At 59.4% G+C, this 14,626-nt stretch overlaps 1 protein-coding gene across 5 annotated transcripts in view; it reads left to right on the top strand.

Moving 5' to 3' along the window:
* Window positions 1-14,583, top strand: part of ATP6V1C2 (ATPase H+ transporting V1 subunit C2) — a 53,095-nt gene extending 38,512 nt beyond the window's left edge. For 2 of the 5 annotated variants that reach the window (XM_032866844.1, XM_032866846.1), the window contains 9 exons: window positions 499-590; window positions 2,860-2,958; window positions 3,518-3,586; window positions 5,733-5,825; window positions 5,938-6,031; window positions 8,371-8,508; window positions 9,319-9,416; window positions 13,930-14,062; window positions 14,324-14,583. In XM_032866844.1, the coding sequence (XP_032722735.1) occupies window positions 499-590; window positions 2,860-2,958; window positions 3,518-3,586; window positions 5,733-5,825; window positions 5,938-6,031; window positions 8,371-8,508; window positions 9,319-9,416; window positions 13,930-14,062; window positions 14,324-14,413 (906 nt within the window). In that variant the 3' untranslated portion in view covers window positions 14,414-14,583. Of the gene's footprint in view, window positions 1-498; window positions 591-2,859; window positions 2,959-3,517; window positions 3,587-5,732; window positions 5,826-5,937; window positions 6,032-8,370; window positions 8,509-9,318; window positions 9,417-13,929; window positions 14,067-14,323 lie in introns of all 5 variants that reach the window. The other 3 variants (XM_032866847.1, XM_032866848.1, XM_032866845.1) reach the window with 2 other exon arrangements.
* The last annotated feature ends 43 nt before the right edge of the window (window positions 14,584-14,626 follow it).

A 14,626-nucleotide genomic window follows, 5' to 3' on the forward strand; every position in this document is an offset into this window, starting at 1 on the left:
GGGGTCTGGGACGCCCTCCCTGAAATTCGACAACTGGATCTCCTGCATGCCAGACCCGTGACGTGCATGCAAACTGAAAGGAGCCTTCCTGCCTATCCACCCCTTCCCGTGGGAGGGGGCCGCGGGGCCCAGTGGAGCCCGGGACCCAGCATCGGCAGCTGAGCCATCGTGGGCCCCCCAGAAGCCAGGAGGGGGTCAGCCTGGGCTGACCTGGCAGTGTGAGGAGGGCTTGCAATCAGAAGAGTCACCTCACTGAGGGGTTCTGGAACAGCCGTGCCCGTGTGGGGTCTTGCAGAGTGGGGACGTGAATCTGTCCCTTGCTCCCCACGGGCTACGCAGGGCCAAATGCTGGCATGTGTGCAGGAGCGGTGCGGGGGAAACGTGAGCATTCCAGACAAGCGGGTGGCACTGACTACTTACTGCATACTCCGAAGGGTGCTGTGCTCACTTTATGGCCATTTTGAGAAGTTGGGCCCTGTCTTTTGCTTTTCCGAATAGCAACTGGCCCAAATCGAGACTGACCTGAAATCCCGGACAGCCTCCTACAACACTCTGAAGACAAACCTCGAGAACCTGGAGAAGAAATCTATGTGAGTCTGAGTTTCTGCACCGAGGGGCTGGGGTGGGGGCCGGGCGGGGGCAGGAGTGTGCCTTTCAGGTCTCTGGGTAAACCAGGGTCTATGCTGGGTCAGAGAGAGAGAGAGAGAGCGCGAGCGCACCAGCGAGGCAGATAGGCAGATGCAGCCCTCCTGCCTCTCTGGGAGTTGCGGACTGGGAGGGGGGCCTTGGTGCACGTGGTGAAAAGGCCCGAGCCAGGGTGATGGCACCCCCCTGCCTGAGCCCAGAGAGGAACACCATGCTGCCCCTCACCCGCTTCCCTCCCTCTCCCAACCTCCCCAGGTTACTGAGAACACCTGGGGGGCCCTAAGACCTTTCCCCTGGAGGAAACTTAACAGAGGACCCTCTCTGCAAAGGCAGTGGAGGGACCTGACTAGCCCAGCCTGGCCCTTTGGGAGGGCCCCCAGCGTAGTGGGGGCTGCAGCCCAGAGCAGAGCATCCGCAGGGACTCTGGAGCCTTCTGCACTCAAGTGACGGACCCCTCACAAGAGAGAGGGAGCAGACTGTGTGGCCAGTGGACACCTGTCACCAATCACCCAGATGGTGGTAGGTTTCTGGAGAGAAGCAGAAACCCAGTGTCATGCCGGCTGCAACTCTCTCGTAAGGGAGTAAGTGCCTTGTCGTGGGAGGCATGTCAGGAAAGGCCAGACGAGCTCCTGCCTTGGAGTCTGGAAGGTGCTCCTGAGTCGGGCTGAGCTGGCATGCAGGACCCTCCCAGGCTCCCCAGATTCTGGATCTGATTCTGTTGGCAGTTGTCTGAAGAGCCTCCAAAGAAGGGCAGTGCCCATGGGAGGTCAGAACCAGCCGCTCCTCTGAGCAGCTCACCGTTCCATTCCCGCCTCTCCCTCCGGATGGTCCCTGGGCCAGGTGTCTTCTTGTGAAAGAAGCATATGGTACATTAGCGGAGAATTTAAAACCAAAAAGGGAGAGATGCACTTCAACTAGAAATGGTCACCATTGGTTGCGTGACTTTGCATCAGAATTGAATGGGCATCCCCTGAGTTTCGCCTCATTCTTGGCCCTGCGAAGGCAGGAGATGGGAGAAGGGCAGCGCGCCGATGGCAGAGAGCGCCCTAAATGGTGACCTTGGCTTAGAGCCATCACGGCATTGACCATTTGGCTGCTGGGCCACCTACTTGTCGCATCATGGATTTGTGGACTCCTTGAGAATCGTTTGGGACTTGAGCAGACATCTGGCCCAGCCTCGTCGTTCAGCTGATTGACTGCCGCGCTGATCTGTTGAGAGCACTTGGAGGGGGAGGGGGTGAAGCTGGTCTGCCGCCTTCGCCCATGCTTCTTCCGACAAATGTGCAGTAAGCACCTGCTGTCCCCGCAGGCTTTATGCCAGCCCCTAAAGATAACAAAGCAGAAGAAAATGGGATTTCTGCCCTCGGGGAGCTCACAGTGACTCACCCAAGTGTCTGCGGAAAATCGGCTCTGTGCTTGGAGTGCAGGCATCAATGAGACAGAGCAGAGCTGACAGCAGAACGGGGGTGGGGTAGGGGGCACGTGCCCTGTGCCTTTGGAGAGGGTCCTAAGGGACTTAGCAGTGAAGGCGCGGGTGGGAGAGGTGAGGCTGGAGGTGGCATGTTACCTAAGACCTTGGCCTTGGCGGAGTGCTTGAAACCCATTGGCCAGGGAAGTGTCGGGTCCTAATATATTAGCTGACATGGCCAGGGTGCCCAGGCTACAGTCTCCATAGCCGTCCTTGGCCTACTTGCTGCTACAGTACCCTTGAACCATGTGCTAAAAATACCATGATCTTGATGGAGACCGGGTTCAGCTGGGCATGAAGCAAGCAATGGCAGGTGATGTCCCCTGGCAGCTGGACCTGGGAGGTGTGAAAAGTGACACGGATCTCTCTCTGGGCCCGTCTCAGCTCAGTATAGCCCAAGTGTTGACGCTGGTGTAACTCAAGCTGCCTGCCACCCACGGTCCCCTCCCAGCGGCCCCAGGGGCAGCGCGGGTGATGGTGGTGTTGGGTTCTGCCGCCCCTCGGGGGACTGGTGAGGGGGCCTCTGGCCCTGCCAGCCCCAGCAGCTCTGGCCACCCTCAGCTGGGGGACCAGGGGGCACACTCAGCCCAGGGACCTCTGAGCTTTCATGTTTCCTGCCTGCCCTCCTGACCCAGGGCCTGTGTGCTGAGGATGTGCGGGGGTCCATGCGTCCCAGAAGCCCGGGCCCACGTGACCTCCCTCTGCCTTTCTGCTAATCGTGCCCCCTTTGTCCCACCCGGATTCAGGGGAAACCTCTTCACCCGGACACTAAGCGATATCGTGAGCAAAGAAGACTTCGTGTTGGGTTCTGAGTATCTCGTCACACTTCTGGTCATTGTCCCCAAGTAAGTGGCCTGGGAAGGGGGGTACTGGGGGCCTCAGCCCATGTTGGTGACCCTGGAAGGAAACCGGCCCTGCCCAATGGAGAGAAAGGGGGGCCCTCCATGGCCAGGGCCCCAGCGGCACGAATGGGAGCAGGGTGAGTGTCCACAGGTAAAGCAGTGAGCAGCTTCCGTGTGCCACGAGCCTTAGACAGGAGCCCATTTTGCTCACAATAAACTGGGGAGGGGGCAGGGGCGCCTGTGACCCCCTTGTCCAGAAGCCAGAGAGGTCAGTTGGCTTCTCCGAGGCCACACAGTGTCAGGACTGGAAAGCTTCCACACATACCTAGCTGAACCCTTCACCTGGGCCGTCTGTGGCGTCTGGCGCCCTTGGGAGGCTGGGTCCAGGACCAGGCTGGGGAGGGGGTCCCCAGTGCCCATGGCAGGACCTTGGGGTGCTCGGGGCTCTCTGGCCCAGGCCTGCTGATCTCAGTCCCTTGGGAAAAGGGGTGTACAGTGTCCTAAACCCTCGAACACCCCCAGCCTTTCTGCAGAAATCACCAAATGATCCGTATTCTTGCAGATCAAGCTACGCACAGTGGCAAAAAACCTACGAATCCCTCTCGGACATGGTGGTCCCTCGGTCGACTAAGTGAGTGAAACCCCACCTTGGCACCTAGGCACCGAGTATGCTGTGGGGGTACAGGGACCCTCAGCCGTCCCCGCTTGAGCTTATCAGAGTCCCTTAGCCTGGAGTTCTTTACAGCCGTACCCCCAGCCACGTGCCAAACTCCCTGTATCCTTCAGAATGCCGCTTCCCTGCCCCCTCTTCCAGGAGGCCCCCTCTGGCTGTATGCTGGTAAGGATCCCCCTCACGGTGCTCTGCTCTGTGATGGCCACGGCGGTGGGGTGGGGTGGGGATAGTTGGAGCAGCATCCAGCCTGCTGGAGTCAGAGCAGGAGTGGCCAGTGAGAGCTGGGAAAGTGGCAGGAGAAGAGATACAGGAATATATTCAAACCGTGACGACCATGCACGTGGGGAAATCAGCCCAGCAGGGGGCTGCCTGCTGCAGCAGGCGTGGATGTCACCGTCCTGGGTGGAGCAGGACGGGCCAGTGGCTGAGAAGCACACCCAGCGTGAAGCCAGTTACTCAAGGCCTGGAAACAGACGGAACTAAACCATACGTGATCTGGGCACGTGCAGGTGCACAGGAGAATTGAGGGGGTGTTTCGGGGGATTAGAAATGCCAGACTCAGTGCAGTGGGGACCTCGGATCAGGGAGTGACATGCAGCTAGCGTGGAGCCTGGGGCTTCTGCCGCGTGAGCGTTGTGTTAAGTCTTAAGTGAGGCCCGCCTATATGTAGTATTTGTTATTCTTTATGCCTTTCTTTTAAAAAAAGATTTTATTTATTCATTTGAGACATAGAGACAGAGAGAGCGTGTGCATGAGCAGGGGGAGAGGCAGAGAGGGAGAAGCAGACTCCCGCTGAGCCGGGTGCTGGAAGTGGGGCTCCATCCCAGGACCCGGAGATCATGACCTGAGCCCAAGGCAGACGCTTAACCAACAGCCACCCAGGGCCCGTCTCTATACCTTTTTGTATGTCTGAAGTAGTTTGTAATTTAAAAAGATTTGGCGGTGAGTCTTGGCCAGCCGCGCCAATTCACCTGCTTCTGGGTGCACAGCGTAGGGTGAGGGCAGCTCTGCCCGCGCCCCTCTCCGCTCTGAGGCCCGCTCCGGTTGGGGTGGTTCTCCCGGGGTTACAGCTCACAGGAGACGGCGGTCAGGAGCTACACTGAGGGGTGCAGGGAACAGGACAGCCATAGCCTGAGGTCATGAGGGGAGGCCAGAGGAGGAAGCCAGGGGCGTCCGCAGGGAGAGGAGGAGGGCAGACAGCCGGATGGAGGGGCTGGTCCTTGAGACCTGCCAGCTCGGCAGAGGCCACCAGTGCTCTGTGACTCTGGCTTTCTGTGGCCACGAGCTGGGGGACCCCTCCGGCTACCTCAGTAGGTGATTTGGCTGCTCAGACTGGAACCCCCGGCCCTGCATTGTAACGAGCCACCGGAGGGTCTGCAGAGGTGATTCTGGAAAAGTTTCTGGGGCCTGGGGTGGCCCAGAGACAGGAAAGGTGACCTGGCCAGCATGCCTGTGAGACCTGCCCAGGCTTGGCAAAGGGCTCCCTTAGGTCTTGTGACCGACAAGCCAGGCTCAAAGGAGCTGACCGCTGGCTGCTGTGACCCCTGTGTTTGGGACGGTGCCCACTGTGGCCCTGTGTTGCGTGCCTCGGAGGCTGGCTGATTGGAACATGGGGACACCGAACGTGAGGTGGACACGGTGGGACAATTTCCACCGACTGGAGTCTGTCTGTCCTGCTTCGTTCTGAGCGTAGCACGTCAGAGCCTGGGCAGGTCCCCCCCAACACGCACACACAGGTGACTGAGACCCGGGAAGAGCTCCATCACTCAGCACGTCACACACTGGAGCCAAACTGGGGGTCTCTGCAGCTAGTCCCCTGCCCCCTCCCTCCCTTCGAGGGTCTGCGTTTAGATCATCCAGACGCCCCAGAGGCTTCAGCCCGGTGGGGGGGTGGAAGGAGCAGGAGTCAGGAAGTCCTAAGGGGCATCTGGTTCCCTGACCTCAGGGCTGGTGGGGGTGGGGTGGGGGGGCCCAGCCTGCCCACAGGCCAGCCGCCCCTTGGCGGGAACCCACCTCCCCTGGGAGAGGGAACAGGCCGCTCCTGGCCCAGCTCTGACCTCAGCTGTGGTGAGGCATCCAGTGACCAGATGCTTCTCTCCACCAGACTGATTGCTGAGGACAACGAGGGCGGCCTCTTCACGGTGACCCTGTTTCGAAAAGTGATCGAGGATTTCAAAACCAAAGCCAAAGAGAACAAGTAAGGGCTGGCCTCAGTGGGCTTCTCTGGGTTTGGGCTGTCTCCACTGGAGGGGTCTCTCTGCTCCGTCTGGAAGCTTCCTGGTAAAAGCCTCTCATTTGCTTGTTTTAAGGTTCACTGTCCGTGAATTTTACTATGATGAGAAAGAAATTAAAAGGGAAAGGGAAGAGATGAGCAGGTTGCTGTCTGATAAGAAGCAACAGTATGTGAGTAGACTACATGGGCAGGCGGGCATCTTTCTAGAGCGTCCCCCTCCCTTGGGGGCACGAGGCCCAGGATGTGTGTCACCTGAGGCTGCCAGGGCGGGGCACCCAGGGGACACCTGAGCTGTGAGCTAGGGCGCTGGGCGTCGTCCCTGGGAGAGCTCCTGAGTCCTGACCCTGCCCCTCCGGGAAGGGACTCCGAGCTCCAACGTGCCCCTGAGAAACTGAGGCTCTGGGAGGTCACGGAACGTTTCTCCCAAGAGGAGAACCCCCCCCTCACCTTCCTGTGCCCCGAGATCTGGGCAGGGCAGGCGGGGATCCAGGCAGGGGTCCCTGTGCCAAGCGCAGGCAGGCCTGTCCCCTTAGTCGCCTTGCTGGTCTCCTCAGTGTGGTTCTCATGCGTGATGGGACAGCCCCTGTCATCAGCCCCTGGATTTATTCCCCCGATGCTTTCAGCGAAGAGTGGGGGCTTCTCCTTGAGGTTTCTGACGACAGCCTGGCAGAAACCTTCCTCGTGCAAGCGCCACTGAGCTCGTGGGGGAGCAAACCAGGCTTGGAGTTTGGGAATGTGACCGTGTCGCCTTGGGAAAGTCACTCAGCTGCTCTGTGTGAGGGGCTCATTCCACACGGGGCATCCTCCTGCTGTGGAGAGACCTAAGCTGGGGGGCTTCAGGGGTCCCCCTGGCGGAATGTCTTCAGGGCCCCTCTCCCCCCCATCCCCACTGGGTGCTGTTCTCAGAAACTTCCAATTTGGCCTCCAGTGTAGGGACGAGGGAAGAAGGAGTAGAATGTACTTCAGGTTCTGGAAGAAAGCTGTTGTGTAAACATGAAGCTGCCAGTACGGGCTTAGGCGAAGAGCAGGAAGTCCCTCCCGCGCGCCCGTGCTGGCCCCCGGGCCTTCTCCGACTTCGGGCGGGTGGAATCGGCATGTCTGGCTTGACCTCTCTGGTCAGTGGCCTTTTCACAGGGACTCCAGACAAACTGCCCCCTCGGAAGTAAGCAGCAGCATGGGGGTCCACAAACTGGGCTTCTCGAAGCCTCACTGGACGGGCCCATCCCCTTTGAGGACGAGACAGGAGCTCATCCTATAGTGGTGCCTGTGGCGGGCTTTAACCTGCCCCCAAGCAGACGCATATGTGAGTGGACGTGCGTGTGCACACCAAGTGAACGCACGCTTTTCAGACCCCAGATCTGCCGGGCTGTGGGTTAGGGCTGTTCCCATGAGGAGGTGCTGGGCCCCGAGGCCTCAGACCCCCCACACCCAGGCAGGGAAAGTGTTCACCTTCCCTTTTGCTCCTTGGCCTTAGCTCGCCCCAAACCCTGATCGCCCAGGAATGCCCGGTGGTCTCTCTCTAGCCTTGTCCCTGCTGGCTTGTGTCCTGGCCCTGGGCCCCCTACCCGGTGTCTCTGCGGGGGGCAAGACAGTGGCAGATTTGACCAACGTCAGGCGGGAGGCCCTGCCCACAGGACAGGTGGTCACATCGTGCCTTTGGCACCAGCCTCGGCGCTGGCACAGACCCCCTGAGGAGCAAGGTGACACACCGGAGCTCATCGCCTGCCGTCTGGGGCTCAGGTTGCCAGCTGGCGCTTCCTTGCAGGTGTAAGGCAGCAAGTGGAGGCCTTTGCACACCCAGGCTGCCCAGGAGCCCTGCCAGGGTCTCGGTGGAGGGGAAATGGAGCTCCAGAGGAGACACGTGAACTTGGAAACATTTAGCTCCTTGCAAGGCTCTGGCTGTGGGCCACTGAGCAGGGGGCAGCCGGGGGCAGCCCTGCCCTGGCTTCTGAGGCACCTCTTTCCCCTTTAGCTTGTTGGGAGGTGGGTCTCACCAGCATCCCGCGCCGTCTTTGGTACTTGTCAGCCAGAGGGGACGGGCTAGGTCCTGGGGTTTTGGCTCCCTTGGAGAGCACTTGGTGGGATTTTCCAGGGCTTTCTCCTTGTCTGCAGAGAAAAGAGGATAAAGGATGGTAGGTCCCAACAGCGTGCCTGGCTCATTTTCTGCATGTAGCCTCCATGAGTGCCATGGAGCCGCCGTGGCTGGACAGGGCAGAGGCGCGCTCCGTGGTCCCCTCTCCTGGCTGCCTGTGGAGGGGTGGTCCCGACCAAGGCCAGGGAGGGGCCTGGGAGCTTGCCCGGCTGCTGGCATTGGCTCTGTCCCTACGGTAGGGGCCCCGAAGATTTGAGCCCCCCTCCCCTGCCGCCCTGTCCCATCTCTAGTCCACCCGGCCCGCAAGGCCGGAGGACGGGCCGGCGTTCCCACGTGCTTTCCCGGCAATGTGGGTTTTGTGTGTTTGTTGTGATGTGTGTTTGCTGAAAGATTAATAAATGATTTCTGTGCCTTTAGCAAACTTCCTGTGTTGCTCTTAAAAAGGGATCCTCCACCTTCCCGGACCACAAGGTTAAGGTAACCCCGCTAGGTAACCCCGATAGGCCCACAGCGGGGCAGACGGACAGAGAGAGAGAGAGTGAGGGCGAGGGCGAGGTAAGCAGCACCCCTGCAGCCCTGGGGCTCCCCCGCTCGCATGTCCCCGCTGGCGCAGGCATCTTCGGAGGAAACGGCGCCTTGCGTTTTCTGTTCCCCAGTGTGGCTTGGGAGGGCTTCCATCGAGGAGCCCAGAACGCTGCCTGCCTCCTCGTGTGGAGGGCATCTTCGGAGCTGCTCCCCGCCCCCTGGCATGGTGGCCAGGGGTCCTCTGCCCTGCCTGGAGGTGGCGGCCGCTGGTGACGGGGGCAGGCCCTGCTGGCTGGTGGGGGTCAGGCAGCTCGGCTCTCCTCCCCTGGCTGTGCTGGCTGGACCCACCCTTGACCTTTGTGGGCAGCGGAGGCATCAGTGGGGGCTCGGAGCCTTGGCTCCAGGCACTCGGGTTCCCCTAGAGGACCGGCCATGCCAGCCTCGGTGACCGGGGTTGTGGCCTTGGAGGTGGGCTCTGTGGAGCTCCCAGAAGCGGCAGCTGGTGGCTGATGCCAGGACGGGGTTGTGGCAGGGGATGTGATGTGTTCCTCAGAGGTGGGCTCCCTGGTGGCCCGGTGTCGGGGGAAGCCCGTCCGCTGCTGCCCGGCTCCCCGCAGACCAGTCTCTGGTGGCCCCACGCATGTGCCAGGTGGCGGCCCGCTGAGCTTGCCCAGCACCCGGTGCCCCGGGAATGTGGGCCGGGGCCGGCCGACTTGCTGCTTCTGCTGGCCACCGGGCGTCTCTCCGCGCGAGGCTTCGCTCTGCTGGGACCCGTGTTGCCCTTGGCCTGGCGTCCGGCGCCGCTGCCCGCGGGCGTCACCGGCTGTCCTGTCTCCGCAGGGCCCGCTGCTGCGCTGGCTCAAAGTGAACTTCAGCGAAGCCTTCATTGCCTGGATCCACATCAAGGCGCTGAGGGTGTTTGTGGAGTCCGTGCTCAGGTGCGTGGAGGGGGCGCCCAGCCCGGGCTGTCCTGCCGGGGGCGGGGGAGCAGCTAGCTCGGGGGGCCACTGGGGCTGCCACCTGTCCCATGCAGCAGCACCACCACCCCTCGCCCTCTCCCCGTGCTGCTCCTGGCTCTTGGCGACATGCGTAGGATTTCCCGAGTCCCCGCAGTCCTGTGCTCCGTGTCGGTTTCCTGCCGGCCCTGGGGCGGGGGTCGTGCCCCTCTCCAGCAGGTTCTGTGCTGGTCTGCGCACCTGCCGGGGCCCGGCCACTCCTGGAAGAGACGCCACACCGCCTCCGTCCTTGACTCTGAGGCCCAAGGCAACCCAAAAACTAAAACCTAAAGCAGAGCGAATTAAGGACGACAAAAATTTTGTCTTGTTTTTAACAAAAGCGAGGTGGGTTCGCTGTGGAGAATGAGGCAACCATAGAGAAGCGCAGGGAGTGAGAGTGACCTCTACCTCTGACACCGAGAGAGACCGCTGCTGGCTCAGGTGCGGGCGTGAACCGCTTTAGGAGTTTTTGACCTTGTTGTGCTCTTTTTTCCGTAGTTTACAGATAGGTCCATTTTTTTTTACTTAATTTTTACAAAAATGGAATTATATAGGAAATATTTTTTGAGAGCTGGTTTGGAGGTTCTAGAAGGGGAGCGCAGCTGCTCGTATACCCTTGACCGAAGAGCGGTCTTCCCCTACCGAGACAGTCGTCCCCTTGGACCGAGGGTGCGGCTTTAGGAGGGACACACATGGAGCCGTGAGGGGGGACGGGGACACCTGCCTAGCCAGCCACATCAGCCAAATCAACCCTGGTGATCCGTGGGGTGACAGATGTCGCAGCCGGATTGCCCTCACATCCAGGAAATGTTTTCCGAAGCCTGCTTTTCTCCTGTGTTTTGAAGATGCCCCGTGTCATCAGCTCGGGGGGCAGATCTTGGTAGCACTGCACACGGCTGGCTGGACACCCTTTTTCCAGAAGCTCCCACCCCTGTTGCTTGGCCTCCCCTGGCCCTCCGAGCCTCTGGAGTGCTGTCCCCAGCCCCTTCCCCTGCCTGCCCAGCAGCCACCCACCCGGAGGCCTGTTCCCTGCTTCTCCTTTCCCTGACTGTGCTTCTTGCGTCTCCCGGCCCTGCCGCTCACCGGACACCAGCTTCTCTGCACATCTGGCTCCTCTTCCCTCCCAACCCCTTCCTCTGGCTGCCCTGTCAATGCCAGTGGCCTCACGTCCTCCCTGTCCCCAGGCCCCAAACCTAAGGGCTCAGCTGCCTCTGCTCTTGCATCCTCGATCCCTTCCCCCACTCCCAGGGCCCCCCAACGACCCTGATGGGTCACCCATCCTGCCTCTGCTTTCTCTCTTCCCTCCGTCTCTGGCCTCCCCGGCCCAGCTGTTGCCATGGGCTCGCACTTGGTTCTCTGCCGCTGGTTCATGCTCCACACGGCTGCCAGTGTGGTTTCGTCCAAACAAACCGGTGGCTGCCAGGCACGGGTTTGCCCAAACACAGTATGGTGGCTGCCAGGTGTGGTTTTGTCCAAACACAGATCAGCTCCTGGAATGGCCTGGATTGTGGCACTGGATCGTAGGGTGTACGCAGGCTAACCCGCAGTGTTCCAGCCGTCTGTGGCCCCACACTGACCTGCCTCCAAAGTCGGTGGTTCTCAGGCCCCATAGTGTGGATGCCCGTTTGCTCCAGAAGCAGAGGTAGAGGTCTTCAGGATCTTAAGCTGGATCAAACGGTTTCCCCTAAAAGTATATGTAGAAGTAATTCTTTTTTTAAAAAGATTTTATTTACGCCGGCCCCGCCGGCGGGCCGCTCCGCGCGCCCCGCGTGGCGTGGCGTGCCCCGCCGTGCGTGGGGACCGGGGTCCAGTGCGGAGAGCCCCTCGTCCCGGGAAATGGGGCGCGGCCGGAAAGGGGGCCGCCCCCTCGCCCGTCACGCAACGCACGTTCATGGGGAGCCTGGTGCTAAACCATTCGTAGAAGACCTGCTTCTGGGTCGGGGTTTCGTATGTAGCAGAGCAGCTCCCTCGCTGCGATCTATTGAAAGTCAGCCCTCGACACAAGGGTTTGTAAAAACAAAAAAAACCAAAACAACAACAAAAAAAGATTTTATTTATTTGACGGACAACACAAGCAGGGGGGAGTGGCAGTCAGAGGCCGAGGGAGAAGCAGGCTCCTTACTGAGCCGGGAGCCCGACACGGGGCTCAGTCCCAGGGTCCTGAGATCATGACCTGAATCAAAGGCAGACACTTAACAGTTAACACTTAGCTGTAGGAATGATTCTTTACGAGACTATCAGCGTAGAACTTTTTCTTACTGTATCTGTATTTTTCCTGAATACAGTTGTAATACATGAACGCTGTTAAAAAAAAATTCAAGTTTAGAAATATATACTGTGGAGAAAGTTCCTCACAGTCCCCCTGCCCAGAGATAATCACGGTTCATGGTTTCAAGACTCTTCTCAGCCCCCAGATGGGATCATTCGCCCACACTGTGCTGCAGCTTTTTTTTTACCTGCTTCCAGTTCTTACCCATGTGTGTGGCACTACCTGATCCTTTTAAATGGCTTTTCCATATTCTATTCTGTGGAGAGATCATAGTCCAAGAGAACAGATGTTGGAACCAAGTTTGTTAGAGCAAAGACGGTGGGGCTCACCTGCTGGCCTGTTCCTTCGACTCCCCACTTGGCACGTGGTGCTGTCTTCCTCCTCGCCCTCCACCTCTGTCACTCAGCCCAGAGCTGGACAAGGACTAGATGCTGACTGTTCGTGGACCCAGCCCTCACTGAGGAAGTGCTAGTTCCCCCTCAGGGTGGAGGGGACCGGGGCCCGCAGTCATCTGGGCTGAGAGCTGAGATGGGCCCAGCAGGCGGGAGGAGCCGGCCAGGGAGCTCGCTGGTCAGTCTGGCTCCTGGGCAGGGTGCCGCAGGGGAATGTTAGGGAACCCTAATGGTGGCTGTGCGGGTGCATTCATTTAGGGAGAGTCGTATAGAGGGAACATGAAAGGGCGCGTTGGGGGAACCCCACCATTTAAGGGGTGGAGGCAGAAAAGCCCATGAGGAAGTCAGAGGCAGGAGGAGGGAGAGGAAGCATAAGGATTTATGTGTCCCTGCACATGGGGCGTGACGCCATTGGTGGGACCAGCTAGAGTGGTGGCCGAAGGATGATTGGGTGACACAGGACACTGGATACTCTCTGGTTTGGAATGAGAGCCGTAGGGAGCCGAGGAAGTTTATTTTAAGCAGGGCAAGGTGGTGATGTTACAGGGAAGGGGGCAGCAGGTGAGAAGGGCTGACGCCCCTTGCAGCCGGGTGTGGGGGTGTGGGGTGGCTTTAGTGGTCTCGGTAGGGAGGGTACCGGTGAGGGCTCCCCACCAAGTGGCCTCAGTGATCAGGGAGGAGGGTCGTCTACCGAGCGATCCAGGAGGGAGCAGCGTGGGGGCGGCCCTGAGCAGGAGCAGAGCAGACCCAGCTGTTCCTGGAAGGCACATTCTGAGCAGAATAGAAGGCGTTCCTTTAAACTGATCCGCCATGGGGTTCGCAGGGAAAGGACTGGAAGGGTCTGGCAAGAATGTGAAAAGCCCTGAAGTCAAGAGTGGGCTGAGAAAGGGGCCAAGGGCTCGGAGGCTTGGTGAGGGGAGCGAGGAGCATTCCGCCAGCATCCACGAAGCACTGGAGGGCCTATTGCTCTCCAGGACCGGGGACAGAACGGACCCGTGCCTTTGCCCTGCAGCAGCTCCCAGGCTGGGAAAGGCAGGAGAGCTCTTAGCACTGGGGTCCTCGTGAGGGAGGATGAACCATCTCCCAGAGCAGCGGGGCAGTGACTGTAGCCCGACCAGGCCGGAGGACGAAGCGGGGGCGGCAGTGATGGCCAGCGGGGGCAGAGGACGGTCTCGGTGAAGTCCGGGGCGTGGAGCGGGTTTCTGAAGCGTACTGGCCGTGGGGGTAGGGAGTGTGAAGGGAAACTGCTCATTCAGGTAAGACAGCGGCAGCCCCTCTGCTCATTTGCCCCAAATGCCAGAGCCTTGGAGGGAAGAGGAAGCAGAGGAGGGACAAGGCCATCAGCTGGGCCAGCCAGCTTCTCCGGCACTTGCCTCCTGGGAAGACCTCGGCGGGGCTCTGAAACCGGGGTTCAGCTCGCCCAGAGTCCGTCGAAGGCACAGGACTACGTAGGTCGTAGGCTTTACAGTGAAAGCAGTGCACTCGTGGTTGTAAGCAGCCTCCTTCACGTGTCCCTCCTGCAGGTCCAGCCGACCTCGCTGTCAGCAGGCACCACGCCACGAACGGCCAGAAATGGCTGGGGAGCGTGTTCTACTAGCGACGTTCCTATCCAGAAAAATCCAAGTAGTCTCACCTCTGACCCTAGATATTTCACTCAGCTGAGTTTTATTTTCTTAAGCTATGGTGACCGAGGCCTTTTTTTTTTGTACTAGAACTTCCTCTGTTTCTTGTCGGGAGTATATCACCCTCACTTGCTTCTGAGGTAACTTAACGCACGTCTTGTCTGTCTGGGAAGGTACGGACTTCCGGTGAATTTCCAGGCGGTGCTCCTCCAGCCTCACAAGAAGTCCTCCACCAGACGCTTACGGGAGGTGCTGAACTCCGTCTTCAGACATCTGGATCAAGTAGCGGCCGCGAGCATACTGGATGTAGGTAGAGGATCCAGAAAGCACTGGCTTTCTGCACAGACGTCCATCTCTCCACGTGGGAGGCACTTTGCAAAGATGGAAATTACCCTTTTGCTAAGATCTACGTTTCACAAATGTGCAAGGCTAACAGGGAAGAGGCAGTGTGTGTGTGTGTGTGTGTGTGTGTGTGTCAGAGCTAGAGAGCCGCCTCGAAAAGGGAAGACGAGGCGGGATAGCAGAGTGCTGTCTGCATCTAGAGCGCCAACGCGCCGTCTTTTGCAGGCTTCCGTGGAGATCCCGGGGCTGCAGCTCAGCACCCAGGACTACTTTCCCTACGTCTATTTCCGCATTGACCTCAGTCTCCTCGATTAGACCCGCGTGGCCCCAGCGCGCTTTCCTGTCTCCAGACTCCTACAGACACCTCTTTCCCTTCGCCGGAGGACCCTACGGAATTCACCTTTTAGAGAAATTGCTCACAAAAGTTAGTTACAGTTGTATTTATTTTTTTTAAGTTACAATAAAGAAATGCTCAATCCTTTGAATGGTCTCTTATCTTCTAACATTACTGGAACTGCACTTTACAGA

This window comes from Lontra canadensis, unplaced genomic scaffold (genome assembly GCF_010015895.1).
Source record: "Lontra canadensis isolate GAN:19392208 unplaced genomic scaffold, GSC_riverotter_1.0 scaffold32, whole genome shotgun sequence".
Lineage (NCBI taxonomy): Eukaryota > Metazoa > Chordata > Mammalia > Carnivora > Mustelidae > Lontra > Lontra canadensis.